Source organism: Sminthopsis crassicaudata, chromosome 1, assembly GCF_048593235.1.
Source record: "Sminthopsis crassicaudata isolate SCR6 chromosome 1, ASM4859323v1, whole genome shotgun sequence".
Taxonomy (NCBI): domain Eukaryota; kingdom Metazoa; phylum Chordata; class Mammalia; order Dasyuromorphia; family Dasyuridae; genus Sminthopsis; species Sminthopsis crassicaudata.
Genome location: NC_133617.1, coordinates 218,861,819 through 218,875,689, shown reverse-complemented (window position 1 = coordinate 218,875,689; position 13,871 = coordinate 218,861,819). Strand labels below are relative to the sequence as shown.

Sequence of the window (13,871 nt, the reverse complement as noted above, 5' to 3'; positions counted from 1 at the left end):
AGGACTTGGCATTTCACTTATTTGGGTAAATTAGAGGAGAAAAGATTGGAAAACGTTAATTTCATTTGGCATGGGAAAAGAAAAATCAAGTAACTTTAGTTATAGCATTAATCTATTGACACATATAAACGCATAAAATTTAAGGTCCCATTTCAAATAAAATAAGGTGGCATTTAAAAAATTTTAGTGGTCTGAGTTAGCATAGCCATCTAATCATTAAAACAAGAATTGCTACTCCAAAAAAAAAAAATTTGAGGAGTGTTAAGGACCATGCCTGGGTGAAGGGGCAGGTCTTCAGAGCCTCCATAGCTGTGAGTCATAACTTCTAAAGGAGTTGCAAAGCAGTCTTTACTGACACAGGTGTGGCTTATGGACTGAGAATGAAATAAATTGGAAGCAGAGGGAAAAGGAGAAAGGTTGGACAACTCAATTGCATCTCAGTGGAGAAGTCAGAGAACAGCAACTGTTTCTTTCTATCTTCATCATCCTCTCACTTGAAAGGATCCATTCTGCTAATCTGAGTTGGATCCCCAGCAGCCACTGGCAGGTGGCTCCTGTATCACAACAGAGGAGCTACCAGAAAGTGCTTGGTAAAATGTTTTTAAGGTTAATAAAAATTCCTTCTAGTCCAGATGATTCTTACTAGTTATGAGCAGGTAAAGTCATTTATACCAAAGTAATTTAGAAAAAGAACATCAACACAGATAGAAGCTATGATGGAAAGGCTTTTTTATTTTTCCCCAGATAATTTTCAAATAAGAGGCCTTAATGAAAAATGCTTAGTACTATCACCATGAATACCAATAAGACTTTGGATTTTATACACATAGAAAGCTGAAAATACATTCCTCATGGCCCTAATTTAATAGTTCTTCAATACAAAATTCTCAGAATTTTCACCATCAGTAAATTGTGATGGGACATTTTAGGAACTTTCATATCTCCTATGTGACCTATAAAACCAAGTCCTACTTTTATTAATACAGTTAGAAAAATAAAAGCTATAAGAAAAATTCATGGTGGTGAGTTCATGTTGCTAAGTCACATAATCTCTTGCAATTTAATTCTTAAAATGCTATGTGCCATAAAGTCTCCAAGGTATGACTTAGAAGGCTCAAAATTTGAAATCTAGTAAGATAAATTTTAATCAATGTGCATATCATTAAGACTTGCTTTCACTTTCAATCATCTTGGGAAAATTTGTTCCCAGTATCTCCTGGATGACTGCCTTTCAAATATTAATAAATATATTACATGTATTTACAAACTTTCTCATGTATTCAGACACTAATATGAAGTTAAACTACAAGGAGAGAAACATGGATCTCTCCACAGGGTAATTTCATGAAGTGTGAGAACAAAAAGAAGTTGCACTCAATACCTGGAGTAAGCAGGAGAGAAGAGCAAGAAAAAGTGGGAGGAGAAAATCCAACAGTGCTGCCTACCAAAAGGAAGAACAACTAATACTGAAGATAGCACTTTCAGATTTGTGCAGGACACTCAGTACAGTAGGTCATTTTTTTCATGTGAACACACATTGCTCCAAGATCCCTTAAACTCCAAATAAAAGCAACACAGATAGCCTTTAAAAAACAAAACAAAACACTGGATCATAAGTGAATGCTGAATAGAAGTAAGAAAGATACTGAACAATTTTAAAATGTGAAAATGGATACATGTTCTAAAGAGGATTGCTTCTTATGGGAATTAAATAATCACTACAGAATTTAGCAAAGGAGGACAAAGGGTTAAAACACAAGGATTGGTTTTGGCATCCCAAAAAACACATCAATAAGACTAATACAAATCACAGGTTGACTGGTACTTTTCTCTTTCTTTAACAATAACCATTTAAAAATTTTTGTCATTTGTATATACCATGCATCCTATTATGTTGAATTTGCCCATTTATATTCTAATGATCAAGAGAGCAAAAATGATTAGTGACTAGAGTTTCATAAACTTTTTTACAATTATTATGGACCTAAAGGGGAAGATAGGATGGAAAATTATTCTTTATCTACTTTTATTTATTTTTGTGAATGTAAAAATATCCTTCAATTTTAGGATGTTACCTTCTTTTGCTTTTGTATAAGTTTGTTATGAGAGGAGGCAGTGTGTCCTTGTTATAGGCCTTAAATCCTGCCTTACATGCATCCTGGCTGTCTTATCATGAGCAGGCCACTAAGTCTCTAGTACTCCCAAGAACTCTCTAAGATTGTAAATTAGGTTTGTATCACTGACTTATGTCAATATGAAAGGAATTTCTACACTGGGATTTCCCTATACAAATTAAATTATGGATCCAAACAAACAAGCAAAATAAAAAAACTAGTCAAGCATGCTTGTGTATGTTTACACATGCATGTCAAAGGAACTTAATTGGGCTTACCTTCATATCCCCTTTTCTAGCAGCTATTTTAAATGGTTGAGTATGGGGTCTCAAAATACTGTGGCTCAGATAAAAATTTTTTCCTGAATGTAAATTTCAAACAACTTGGTTTCTTAGAAAATAAATTTCACTGAATAGGTTTTTCAAAGCTCTTAAAACAATTTAAACTTCTACATAATCAGAAACTCCTGGAGACATTATAGCTTCACATGCAAATATGGAGGAACTGTCAACGTGCATTATTTAATTAATCATTAAAATTTATTTGGGAAATTTTAAGCTAGGAAATCATAAAATTTTAGAACATTTTAAAGTAATATTGGGACAGTTTTGAGGCATGTTAATTTCATGTAGAAATATTAACTATTTTAATACAATAACAAATACTTATGCCACCTATTGTGCTGTCACCAAGTTGAATATGGATGTTTCTACTACTGCTTTATGAAAATTACAGTGCATGTACATTAACTGATATGACAAATATCAATGGTTATTTGGTTGGTTGTTTTTAAGCATACCAAAATAATCTATCCCATTTTATGACCTTAAATGAGCGGATAAATTTCAGGTGCACAATGGTTCACCATTCTCCTCCCCACCCTCATAAATACTACACAAATGAAACCATTTGTGAGAAAAAAAAAAGCAAAAAAGCATCTGAAGCCAGTCAGCAGGTTAATGTTCTTGTAAACTTTAAAACAGCTAAACAACCATGTTTGTTTTTAAAAAGTTCATTTACAAAAATAAATAAATTTGTTTTCAGTCTAAGACTTTAGGTACCAAATTACAGCCGAGTTTAGACTTGATGGCTAAGTTGCTAAAATATGAAAAACATAGTTGATAATGTATCTGCTACCAGAACCATACCAGTGTGGTGGGTCAGAGGCTGCCAACCTGTATAGTCTCAAAATAGATCACCCACCTTTACAATAAAATCATGGGCTCTTTTGACATTATAGGAATTCACTCAAGCTGTTGTTGTATACCTTTAGTCCCCAAACTTCTGCCAAATCTCTATCATTCAGTCTATTATTACTAATACTACCAATAATCATAATACATTCAAAGGAATAAAGTGTCACTTCCATGAGAAACACTGGTCAGTTACATTAGGGCTGACAAATCCAGCAGCTTTGGGGAAATAGTCACCCATTTGGGTGTACAGCTTATGCTGGTGTTTTAGACTAGAACACAGACATCATAAAGTCCCTTATTTAACCAAAATCTCGTATTAGCAATAAATTTAAAAAATCAATTTGTTAGCATTAGCAATCCTAGAGTTTATGCTGTGAGACAAGAATTACTATAGCCCATACTAGAAGTTTAGTATTCTCCAGAAAGGCTCTGGATTACTGTATACACTACATGTGAACACTATTAGGTGGAAGTGCCAATATGACTTACTGCTTAAAACTGTGCTAACACTGATTCCTTTGTTAGATTGGTTTCTCCTTAAAAGAATCTTTCAGCCTTGGTTGGAAAAGAACAGAACACAGGGAAAATCGTTTTGTCCTTTAAATGTACAAATTAAAAAGAAGGCAAGTTTTGAACTACAGTTTTCTTTCAGTGCAAATTATTTGATTGGCTGACCTGTTGCATATCAGTAACAGATATGAACACAGCATCCAGTCAGTAGAACATGATGCAACACATATCTGATCTAATGCAAATACAGGCCCATGAAATAAAACCACAGAAAGGAAAGGAAAGACAATGCAGTTCTTAGTGTTCTCCACCAATGCTGACTTTGTGAACAAGAGCAACTGGAAAGGCACGAGGCTCAGATTTCATTGATAGTTCTCTCCGAAGGGCAGTACTCTGAGGGACCTGCTGAGGACATGTAGAATGACTGTGTTTTCCTTTTCAAACGAGCTCGTTTGTTAGCCAGCACCAGGCTTCTCCGGCTGGAGCTGATGATTTCTGAAATAAACTTTTTGCAGTCTACACACACCTCCATAGTACTCCAGTCCTCCATCAATTCTTTGGGAAATTGTAATTCTTCATCTGATTTATCTACAGATTTAGATTTTGAGGAGAATCTAAAAAAAAGAAAAGGCCTAATTCAATACCTATATTTCCTCAAATAAGAACATCATGTGACTCAAATATAAATTCTGAACATAACAAATTTATGCAGTTGCTTATATATAAGGAGAATTTCATGCTACTTTAACAAGGACTTTCTTATTCATTTATTTATTAAGGCCTATTTTAAATAAGACTTTTCACTCATTTCCAGTTTCAAACTTACTGTAACAAGGAGTAACGCTAGGATAATGCAAAATCATGCCAGTAGAGGGCAGCCTCTGGCAGGTCTCACCAAACTAAAAATGCTTCAAGGATACCTTGAAGTCTTCTGCAAGGGGTTTCTCACCCTATGACTATCCACCAGTTTGTAAGGTGTTTCAGCTACTACAGTAAGACACAATTTCCATCTACATCAGTGGACTTGAAATCATCGTTCCTTCAAATCATGAAGTGCTTTCAAAGACAAAGACCAGAAAATAATGTTGTTTTTCAAAAGAAATTTAGGAAATTTATGGTGTAATATGTCTGAGAGTATCAAAATTATAATGAAATGAATCCTCAAACTAGAATGTTAAAGGAATAGTAACTACTTAATATTCTGTTTGAGAATTATCACACATGAAAATATATGGATTACTATTTTTTAAAGAATTAAAAAGCAAAGATGAAAAAATATACTACACTAAAATCATGCTGCACATAATTTAAAATCTCCCATTCTTTAAAAGTCACTTAAGAATCTTATAGTGGGGTCCAGTCTTTTCATCATGAATATTAGTTATCTTTGTATAACAGAAGGAAGGGTATGGCATTATTGTCCATATAATATAATCAATAAAACCTCAAAGTTGGTCTTTTGAATATGTCCAAAATGCGTTGGTTCACCTAACATCTATTTCTTTCTCATAAAAGTAGAATACTGAATGTAGAATGCCATCACTGACAAATTCTGGTGATTTTAGTTTTCTGGTTGTTTGGAATCTTAAAGAGTAGTTTATTATACCATCTTCAAAACAAAAAACATTTTTTTTAATATTTTAAGTTACTTATTTTATGGTTTCATAGTTTTAAAAGATTGAGAGCTAGAATTTTAAAGTATTTACTATATCATTTAAACTGAAAATGAATATAACGATTAATACAGCAGGAATAAAAATGACTTTAATTTGTCAGTGCAAGTTCTCTCATTAGCACCATGGTCTATCCTAGATTCTAAGGGTGAAATTCTATATCCTAAATTCACTAATAATTCAAAAATGAAAGATTATTAGTCAAGTACAGTATCTGAAAGGAGAAAGCCTTAAAATGAGGACTTTCAGCTTCTAGCACATGCTTCCAAAAATGGTTCTTTCTTACCCTCCTTTTCTGTAATAGAACTGCAATGAATTGCAAGAGTTAATAGTTGGTCTGTGACAAATTCTCCCTTCTTAAGAACCAAAATTCACTTGATTTCTAATCTATCCTACCCTACTTAAGATGTGACTCCCACTTAGCATTGGAAAGAATTCAGCATCCTGGCACCTTTTAAAAACATTTACAATAGCTGACATCAAGCTTTATTTTTATAAGTAGAATATAAATACCTGGATGGCACATACAGACTATTATATTTTTATCTTTGTATCAACAGTACACAAAGTGTTTTGCAGTCCCTTAATATTTCCTGGACTTAACTTTTTATCTTTAACAAGAAGCCCAAAATGCTGAAAGCCAAACTATACACAAAAGATAAAACTTGATTTTTTCCTAAAAACAAGAATAGGTGTAAAAGGAACCAGAATGACTCTAAAGATATCTTTAAGATTAATTTTTAAGTAGTGAATTAATTTGTAAAAATTGCATTGTAAATGCATTTTGCTTTTGTAGTAGCTAGCTTAGTGCTGAAAATGAATGGAGTTTAAAGATGGATCTAGTCCATCATCATATTAAAAAAAAAAAAAAATTGAGGTCCAAATCTATCCCTCATTCACAGACACAGAAAAGACAATTAAATATAGTAAAGTTCCAGGAATTCTTACCTGGCAATGCTCCGAAGTGGCCGATGGTGGCTAACAGAGGGTTTTTCAGGTCTCATAAAACTTTCTCCTCTTTGCAAGGCAGATGGTCCCAGAGAAAAGATAGGAAGAGTGGAATATGGCTTGGATGGCAATCGCATCTGTTACCCCAAAATGAGACAAAGAATTTAAAATGTTGGTACGGATATATAACCTGTGCACTAAATTCATGGCTAAAAGTAGCATTTATCTTAACTTACCTTTTTGCAACACTGTGAACATACTGGCCTGTATATGAAATCAAAAGCAGTAGTCAATATAAGGCATTTGAAATTTGTCAATAACTGAAGGCCCATTTGTCTGAGTAGAATGGATTTCTAGTACTTGTGCTTTCTTCCATCAGAAGGTGAATTTCATAGATAAACAAATACAATTTATTCCGGGGAAAAAAAACCCTGAATAAATGGATAAACCTACATTTATATAAAATTTTCATTTTTTAAATATGAGATCACATTAATTGCTTATAATATATAGTTTAAAGTCATATATAGTTTAAATATAAGCTAGTATAATCAGAATCATCCTTACTTAAGTTAAATAAATACTAGGAATTCATTATCCTAGTTTGTAATAATCTATTGTTTGGTAAATTATTATATAGAAACCAGTACTTTCACCCCCTCTCCAAAGATATAAGTAATATTGTAATAAGTAATTCAAGACAGACAAGTAAGACATTACCAATAGCTTTCCCATGTAGAGAAGTTTTAAGTAAAACCAGTGTCAATGGGATTCATATTATTATTTATCTTTCATCATGTATGAATTGTCTTACCTCTTACAGAACTGACAGGTATAAGACCAAGTGAAGAAGGAAAACCTCCTAGTTCGGCAACAGAAGCAGAGCTAAAAAATAAAAATTGGAAAAAAAAAAAAAAAAAAAAGGAAGAATTTTATTGAGTTAATTTCTTAACAATGGAATAAAGCATAAAGAAGGTTGAGATTTATAATAAATAAAGCTGTGATATGCATATTACATAAGTTCAATGAATGTCATGAAAAGAATTGAGACATTAGTTTTTTTCCCCTCATTTATCTAATAAACAAAGCTGGCTGAACATATTTAATGTAGCTATTATCCTTTTAAATATTTCATATGAATAAAAAAGTTAAAATATTTCATATGGATAAGAACTTTCCCCACATACTAACTCATTTATTCCTGAGTGTATGACATTAATTTTATCATGAAATTTTTAAACTACATATTAGTGTAAGCCTGTAAATAAGCACATACATTTATATATGTTTGCAGTTTCACATGAATTAAGATCATAGGTTTAACTTAAAGTCCTGAAAACAAACTGAAGGACTTAAAGAATTGTACTTTCCCATTCTGGGACATTTCTTATTTACCAAATCCACCAAAAAAAAAAAAACAAAAACAAAAACAAAAAACCTCAAGATATATATATAGTTTTATATACACACATTAATTACAAGGTTTATTTTTAAGCCTTCAACAAAAATTTGTTAGTTTGGTATTTCAACAGGAGACCTTGATCATTCTCCTTCTTAAGGGAAAGACAGAAAGAAATACCACTCAACTGCTAGTAAAGAAAGAAGATTCTAGATTCCAAAGAAATTTTAAGAGTCATGCTTCAACACCCAAAGATATACCTTTCCTTTTTTCAGTGCAGTGTAGACATCTTTGTACTGTTGGTACTTTTCCAACTCAGCCTTTACCAACACCTGGCGAATATGCATCACTTCCTCCACCGTGAGAGCCAAGCACTCCACTGGATAACAGAATTCTTCCTGAAATTCAAAATTCCACAGGAATAAGACACTCCCATACTCAATTTTGGTTTTTCTTTCAGAGAACCATTTACCTTGTTAGTAGAAGCTTCAAAAAAGAAAGATTTTTCATGAAAACTAGAAGAGTTGGCTGATCCATGGGCATCACATAACTTTCAAATACCCTGAGATAAGAAATGACATAATAACTGCTAACTGTCCACATGATTTAGTTCTAGATTTGTGCCATTTAACAACAAATTCAACAATAATTTCAAAGTTTTCAGGTTCAGTCTCAGGTACTTCGGCTCATGGAGCTGTTTTATTTAGTAGCTATGTATACTTTTATAGTCAAAGTTTTTCAATCATTTTTTGCTTAAGTCCAACTGCACTGAAGTTTAATTTCTGGACTGAAATATATAAGCTGTTACTTAGGGGCTAGTGTTTCATATAGCATGTGAGACCAGCAGCAGCACTAGTGCTTTTCTTAAATATATGTTAGTTTGTGGTGCCCAGAAGAGCCAAAGAAAGTAGTTAGTAATTCATCCCCAAAGGCTTTATTTAGTAGAATGTCACATCAGCAATCATAGTAAAATGGAATGAATAGAATTTGAACATGAAACCGATAAGGTAATTTCACAGTCTAGATTTTTAATATGCATTTTTGTTCTTCCTTCCAAAAGAACTGTTAAATATGTAAGATTTTGGGGGGCTGAAGGTGAGGGGTGGGGGGGGGGGCAGGGGGAGATGAGGTTGGACTTAAATATTATTATAAATTTCTTCCAAGTGCTAATGGCTCAGGTTTTGATCTTTTAAAAATAGTATGTTAGAGGCTGATGTAATTGATTCCACTGAATAAAAAAACCTCATTTCCATCTGTTTGTCATCCAACTCTGCTTTTGATTGGTTAATCTAATAGAAAGACAGAACAATTATGCATTCCCACCATTCTATGCTTCACAGACACTATTGTGGTGAAGTGACACTGAAACTTAATGTTCTCAGTATAAACACATTAATTCACTCCCACACACACATACACACACACACACACACAAAATAGCATTGCTCACAGCAACATACTGACATTTTTGAAATCTAACAAATAAGCCAGATAAAGAATCAGATGACTATGGATGTAGTCAGTTGATGGAGTTTTAACAATCAGTTCTGTCTTTCAATCAGAGAAAAACAAAAATTGAAATCTGTGGGACAAACTCCACAAACATTAGCATTTAAGAACCACCACATTCTTAAGAACTATTGCCTTGCTTACTAAAATCAAATGCAAATTTTCCTTTGTTCTTCTAACCACAAAAAAGCTGCTAAAATTTGTTTAAATTTTTTACTTTCTTTTATAAAAACTAATAACTGGATGTGTCTTATCTAGTCATTTGGGGAAAAAACTATTGCTTCAGAAATACATGATTTGCTCCCAAAGGTGCAAAAACAATCACACAACTTCACCTTCCAATGGGAGAAATTTTCAGATATATAGTAAGTGATTTTACATTTAGGTTTTTGTATTTATTATACTTTGATTTGCCTTGAGAAAGGGAGTAGTATCAAGTGGGAAGACAAAGGTATAAACTTTCAAGAGTGTGAAATTTAATAAATGAAGCCGATTGAACATGTTTAATGTAACTATTATCCTTTTAGATATTTCACATGAATAAAAAATGAATAAAAGCTTTTTCCTGTGTGACATTAATTTTATCATGAAAATTTTAAATTACATAGTAGTGTAAGCCTGTAAATAACCACTCATTAAATTATTTCATGTAACTATGATGACGTATTTGTTATTACTTTGTTTGCTAAAGGCTAAGTGGTATCTGTTTTGCAACATCATATTAAATATATATGGCAAGGATATATGTATAACATGTTCTTTTAGTCTTTAAATAAATGTTGATTCAAGCATATTTTAAACTAATCATCTTTAACCATATTTGAAAGCATACAACTTTAGAGATTGTGCAGAAAATAAGAGAATATTTTGCTTGCTTTTCTTTTTTTCTTTTAAAAGAAAAGTTTCCAGTGCTACCCTCTAGTAATATAATCAGTCAGTCAGGTTCAATGCTAATGTTTTAATTCTGGAGCTTTCACAAGGACAACAAAACTTCAATGCAACATGAAATGAAAAACAAATATGCTAAGTTAAAATAAAAACTTTCTACATACATTTTTTAATGATGAAAAATTCAATACTGCTGGGCTAAATAAAATTTCAATGAATTGTGTTGAGAATAAACTAGCTAAAACTCCAAAGAATCAAAGCATTTAGAGTTTTAATCAAACTAAAACCAGGTCCTCAATTATTTAATTATACCTAATTATTTTATAACAAACTCCACCTTCATTTTAATTAGTAGACATTATAATGTAAAGGGATTAAGGACCTAGAATTCGAAAAACTACCACATTTTCTTTATCCTCTGATTTTGGGTCTAACTCCCAAGGTCAGCAGGGAGAAGTCTGAGGGTGGAAAAGTTCAAGAGAAGAATGCATATTATCAATATGTTATATGGTTCAATGCTCCCTTAATGCTCATTTTTCATATTAAATAGTGGCATTAGGAACTAGAGTTCAATACTCTCATATTTTCAGCATTCACAAGGGATTAGATTTGCTAATAAAATAGTGATAATCTAAGTACGATGTTACTGAGCCACAATACAAAAAGATAGTTAAGCTCTTCTTTGGCATTTTACAGGTACATAGAAGAACCTAGAAAATACAGCCCAAAGAATGCAACATAATGCATCATATTCTCAGTTTTTCATAAATTACAAAGAAGTTAGTTACAAATCAAAATGAGCAACTATAAATGTAACTAGTCTATCTTTTATCACAATTATAAACAATTAAGTAATTTCTTTTTACCATGGTTATATTTAGATTTAATGAGCTTTATTTAAACAGAGGATTACAAAAGCAAAAATCATTTATGAAAATGCTGGCAGATCTTCAATGATAATGGTAGGAACAATAGTATTTAGAAATTAAATCATTTAAGTAATACTGCCAGTATCAAAACAGAGAAAGAAATTGAGATTCACCTTTTTTACCAGAGAACAGAATTGGTTGGGAATCACTTACAGTTTCATTTATTTTTATGGCACAACAGCCAATAAAGAGTTGATGAAGAAATCAGCTTCTGGGCCAGCTAACAATAATTCTTAGGAGAACAAAACATAGTATGCAGGCCTTTGCTAGAGTAAACAATTCTGCTTACAAATAATAATCTCCTTTGCATGGTAAATTTACAGTTAAAATTAGTGTCAATATGTTCCAAGATAATTTTAATGTCTTTTATATGACAGTTTTTGAATCTTTCCCTTTGCTTTAAAAGCTTGAAGATTCAAGGATAGTAAAATAGACCATGTATGAAAACTTAAAATAATAAAACATTGCCAATGAAAATATTTCAACTGAAAAAACAAAGGAAACCACCATTTCTCTCTGTATAAAAAGGAAGTGGGTTTTCACAAAGTCATATGCCACCTTGATTATCAATACATATATTTTTGAGGAGAGACTGGTAAATGAAAAAGGACTACTCTCCCAGCAAGAATAGACACAATGCTACTCTTTGTGACAATACATCCCCCAATGGAGAAAGACCTAAAGCACACCAGGTACAAAAAGCAGCCAATGATCTGGTTGTGGTTTACATGGCTACTGGTATAATGTTCACCAGGAGCTTATCTATACCAGTGAAAGTGGCCCTATTAATAATGTCATTTTCTTAACCAGCACAATCCAAGTGGAAGCATTTAGTGCATCAGCAATATACTTCTAGTTTCAGAGGGCAGACTGAAAGGCTTCTCCATGCTGTAGAATGAGATTAGGTGAAGAGAAAAATATCTAGGGCATCTCACTAATCTGATGCTGCATTTTTAGTTTGTTGTCCTTTCAAAGTTGATTTTTCCCTCAAATGAGATAATTCAGTGATCTATGAATCCTACAAAAGACTGAAATCAACAATCAGAAGCATAGTGCCAATCTAAGCTGTTAAATATTTTCAGCAGTACTTGCTCTCAAAGAGGGTGCAGAAATTTAAAATAATTCCCAGAACTGGCAGAAAGAGGCCAACCTTTGCGGATTTCCACCTGCTGGTAAAAGCTCTCTCACAGAGATAATACATAGCCCCTGCTACCCCAAACATGGCTGCTTCAAAGGGATGAGAGCTGAGCAGAGAAGCTGTTTGTATGGTAGAAAAAAGTGGTCGGAAAGCTGTCCTTGGCCACAAACTGGTTATCCTAGGAACCTGAACAATAGGGAAAAAAAAGAAAATTGCGAAGGAAAAGATGGAAAAAACAAATGAATGCAGAACATAATAGGGATTCCAAATCATGAAAAAAAAAACATCCCTGAATATATATATATATATATATGTATATGTATGTGTATATACACACACACATTATACATACACATACATATAAATGTACATGTATATTCTTGGGTCAGTATTTATTGGTATTATAATAATTGTTTTATTATTATAATTGGTATAAACCTAGAAAATTTTGAATTTATAATTGCTGGAGATAAACTTCTCTCACATTAAAGACCTATGTGTGGACTTTTTTCCACATTGCTTGTTCAGTCCTTCATATAAATATTTTTTATGGTAGAGTAAGTGGAAATTAAAAGTGTATAGGACAACCAACTGCTTTATATGAATGATGGAATATATAAGTAAGAAATTCTAATATCCAGTTTGCTTAGTTTTTAAATAAGAGAAGGAATTTAAAGACCAGGCTTCTTTCATTCTGCTGGAAAATTAACATCATTGGCCAAAATCGAATAAAGAAACTTCATTCATCCTGGAAAAGGGAGGAAAGAAGTTATGATAAAAATTAAAGTTATTAGCAAAAACAGTTTCCATGTCTCAGGAGAAGGATTTCAAACACAATAGAATAGCTTGTTTCACCAAATGGGTTAATATATGCTAATCATCATCACACCCCCTCTTACTTAAAAGAAATGTTATCACATAATAAATCAGAGGGCATTATTATGTAAGACATGCTATAATATTAACCTTTACATCTATATATATTTCTGAAAAAGCAAAAATTTTATATGAAATGCATACTGTATTTGTCTTTTAAAAATATGAAATTTGAGAGCCCATGAGATGTTTACATGCTACTTTAAACAATTAATTTTAACAACAATAATAAAAATAGCCAACATTTTTATAGCACTTTCAGATTTACAAAGTACTTTGCACATATTTTTTTCATTTGTTCCTCACAACAACCCTGTGAGGTAGGTGCTATTAGTCATGTCCAACTTACAATGAGGAAAATGGATTAAGAAAAGGTAGCTTGCCTATCACAGTGCTAGCAAGCTTCTGAAATAGAATATGAATTCTGAATGTCAAGATTCACACTCACCTGCTACACATTTTTATAAAAAAAACTATGTACACTTACCAAAAATTCAGTTTCACAGGGAAGTAAAACAGCTAACATTCATCTAGTACCATAAGGATTGCAAAATGCTTTACATATGGTATCTTGAAAAGCACTTAACCCATGCTTACCATGATTGTGGTATATTCTTTAGACTTGTGGATATTCTTTAGACTTTACATTATCATATGAGCCTAAATTGATTAGCAGTCTCAAATATTTAAT

At 32.3% G+C, this 13,871-nt stretch overlaps 1 protein-coding gene across 1 annotated transcript in view; it reads right to left on the bottom strand.

The window, feature by feature from the left end:
- Positions 1 to 712: 712 nt before the first annotated feature.
- Positions 713 to 13,871, bottom strand: part of SPIRE1 (spire type actin nucleation factor 1) — a 167,414-nt gene continuing 154,255 nt past the window's right edge. Inside the window, 5 exon segments of the mRNA XM_074274672.1 lie at positions 713 to 4,434; positions 6,442 to 6,578; positions 6,678 to 6,705; positions 7,256 to 7,326; positions 8,101 to 8,238. Coding sequence (XP_074130773.1) covers positions 4,176 to 4,434; positions 6,442 to 6,578; positions 6,678 to 6,705; positions 7,256 to 7,326; positions 8,101 to 8,238 — 633 coding nt within the window. The 3' untranslated portion in view covers positions 713 to 4,175.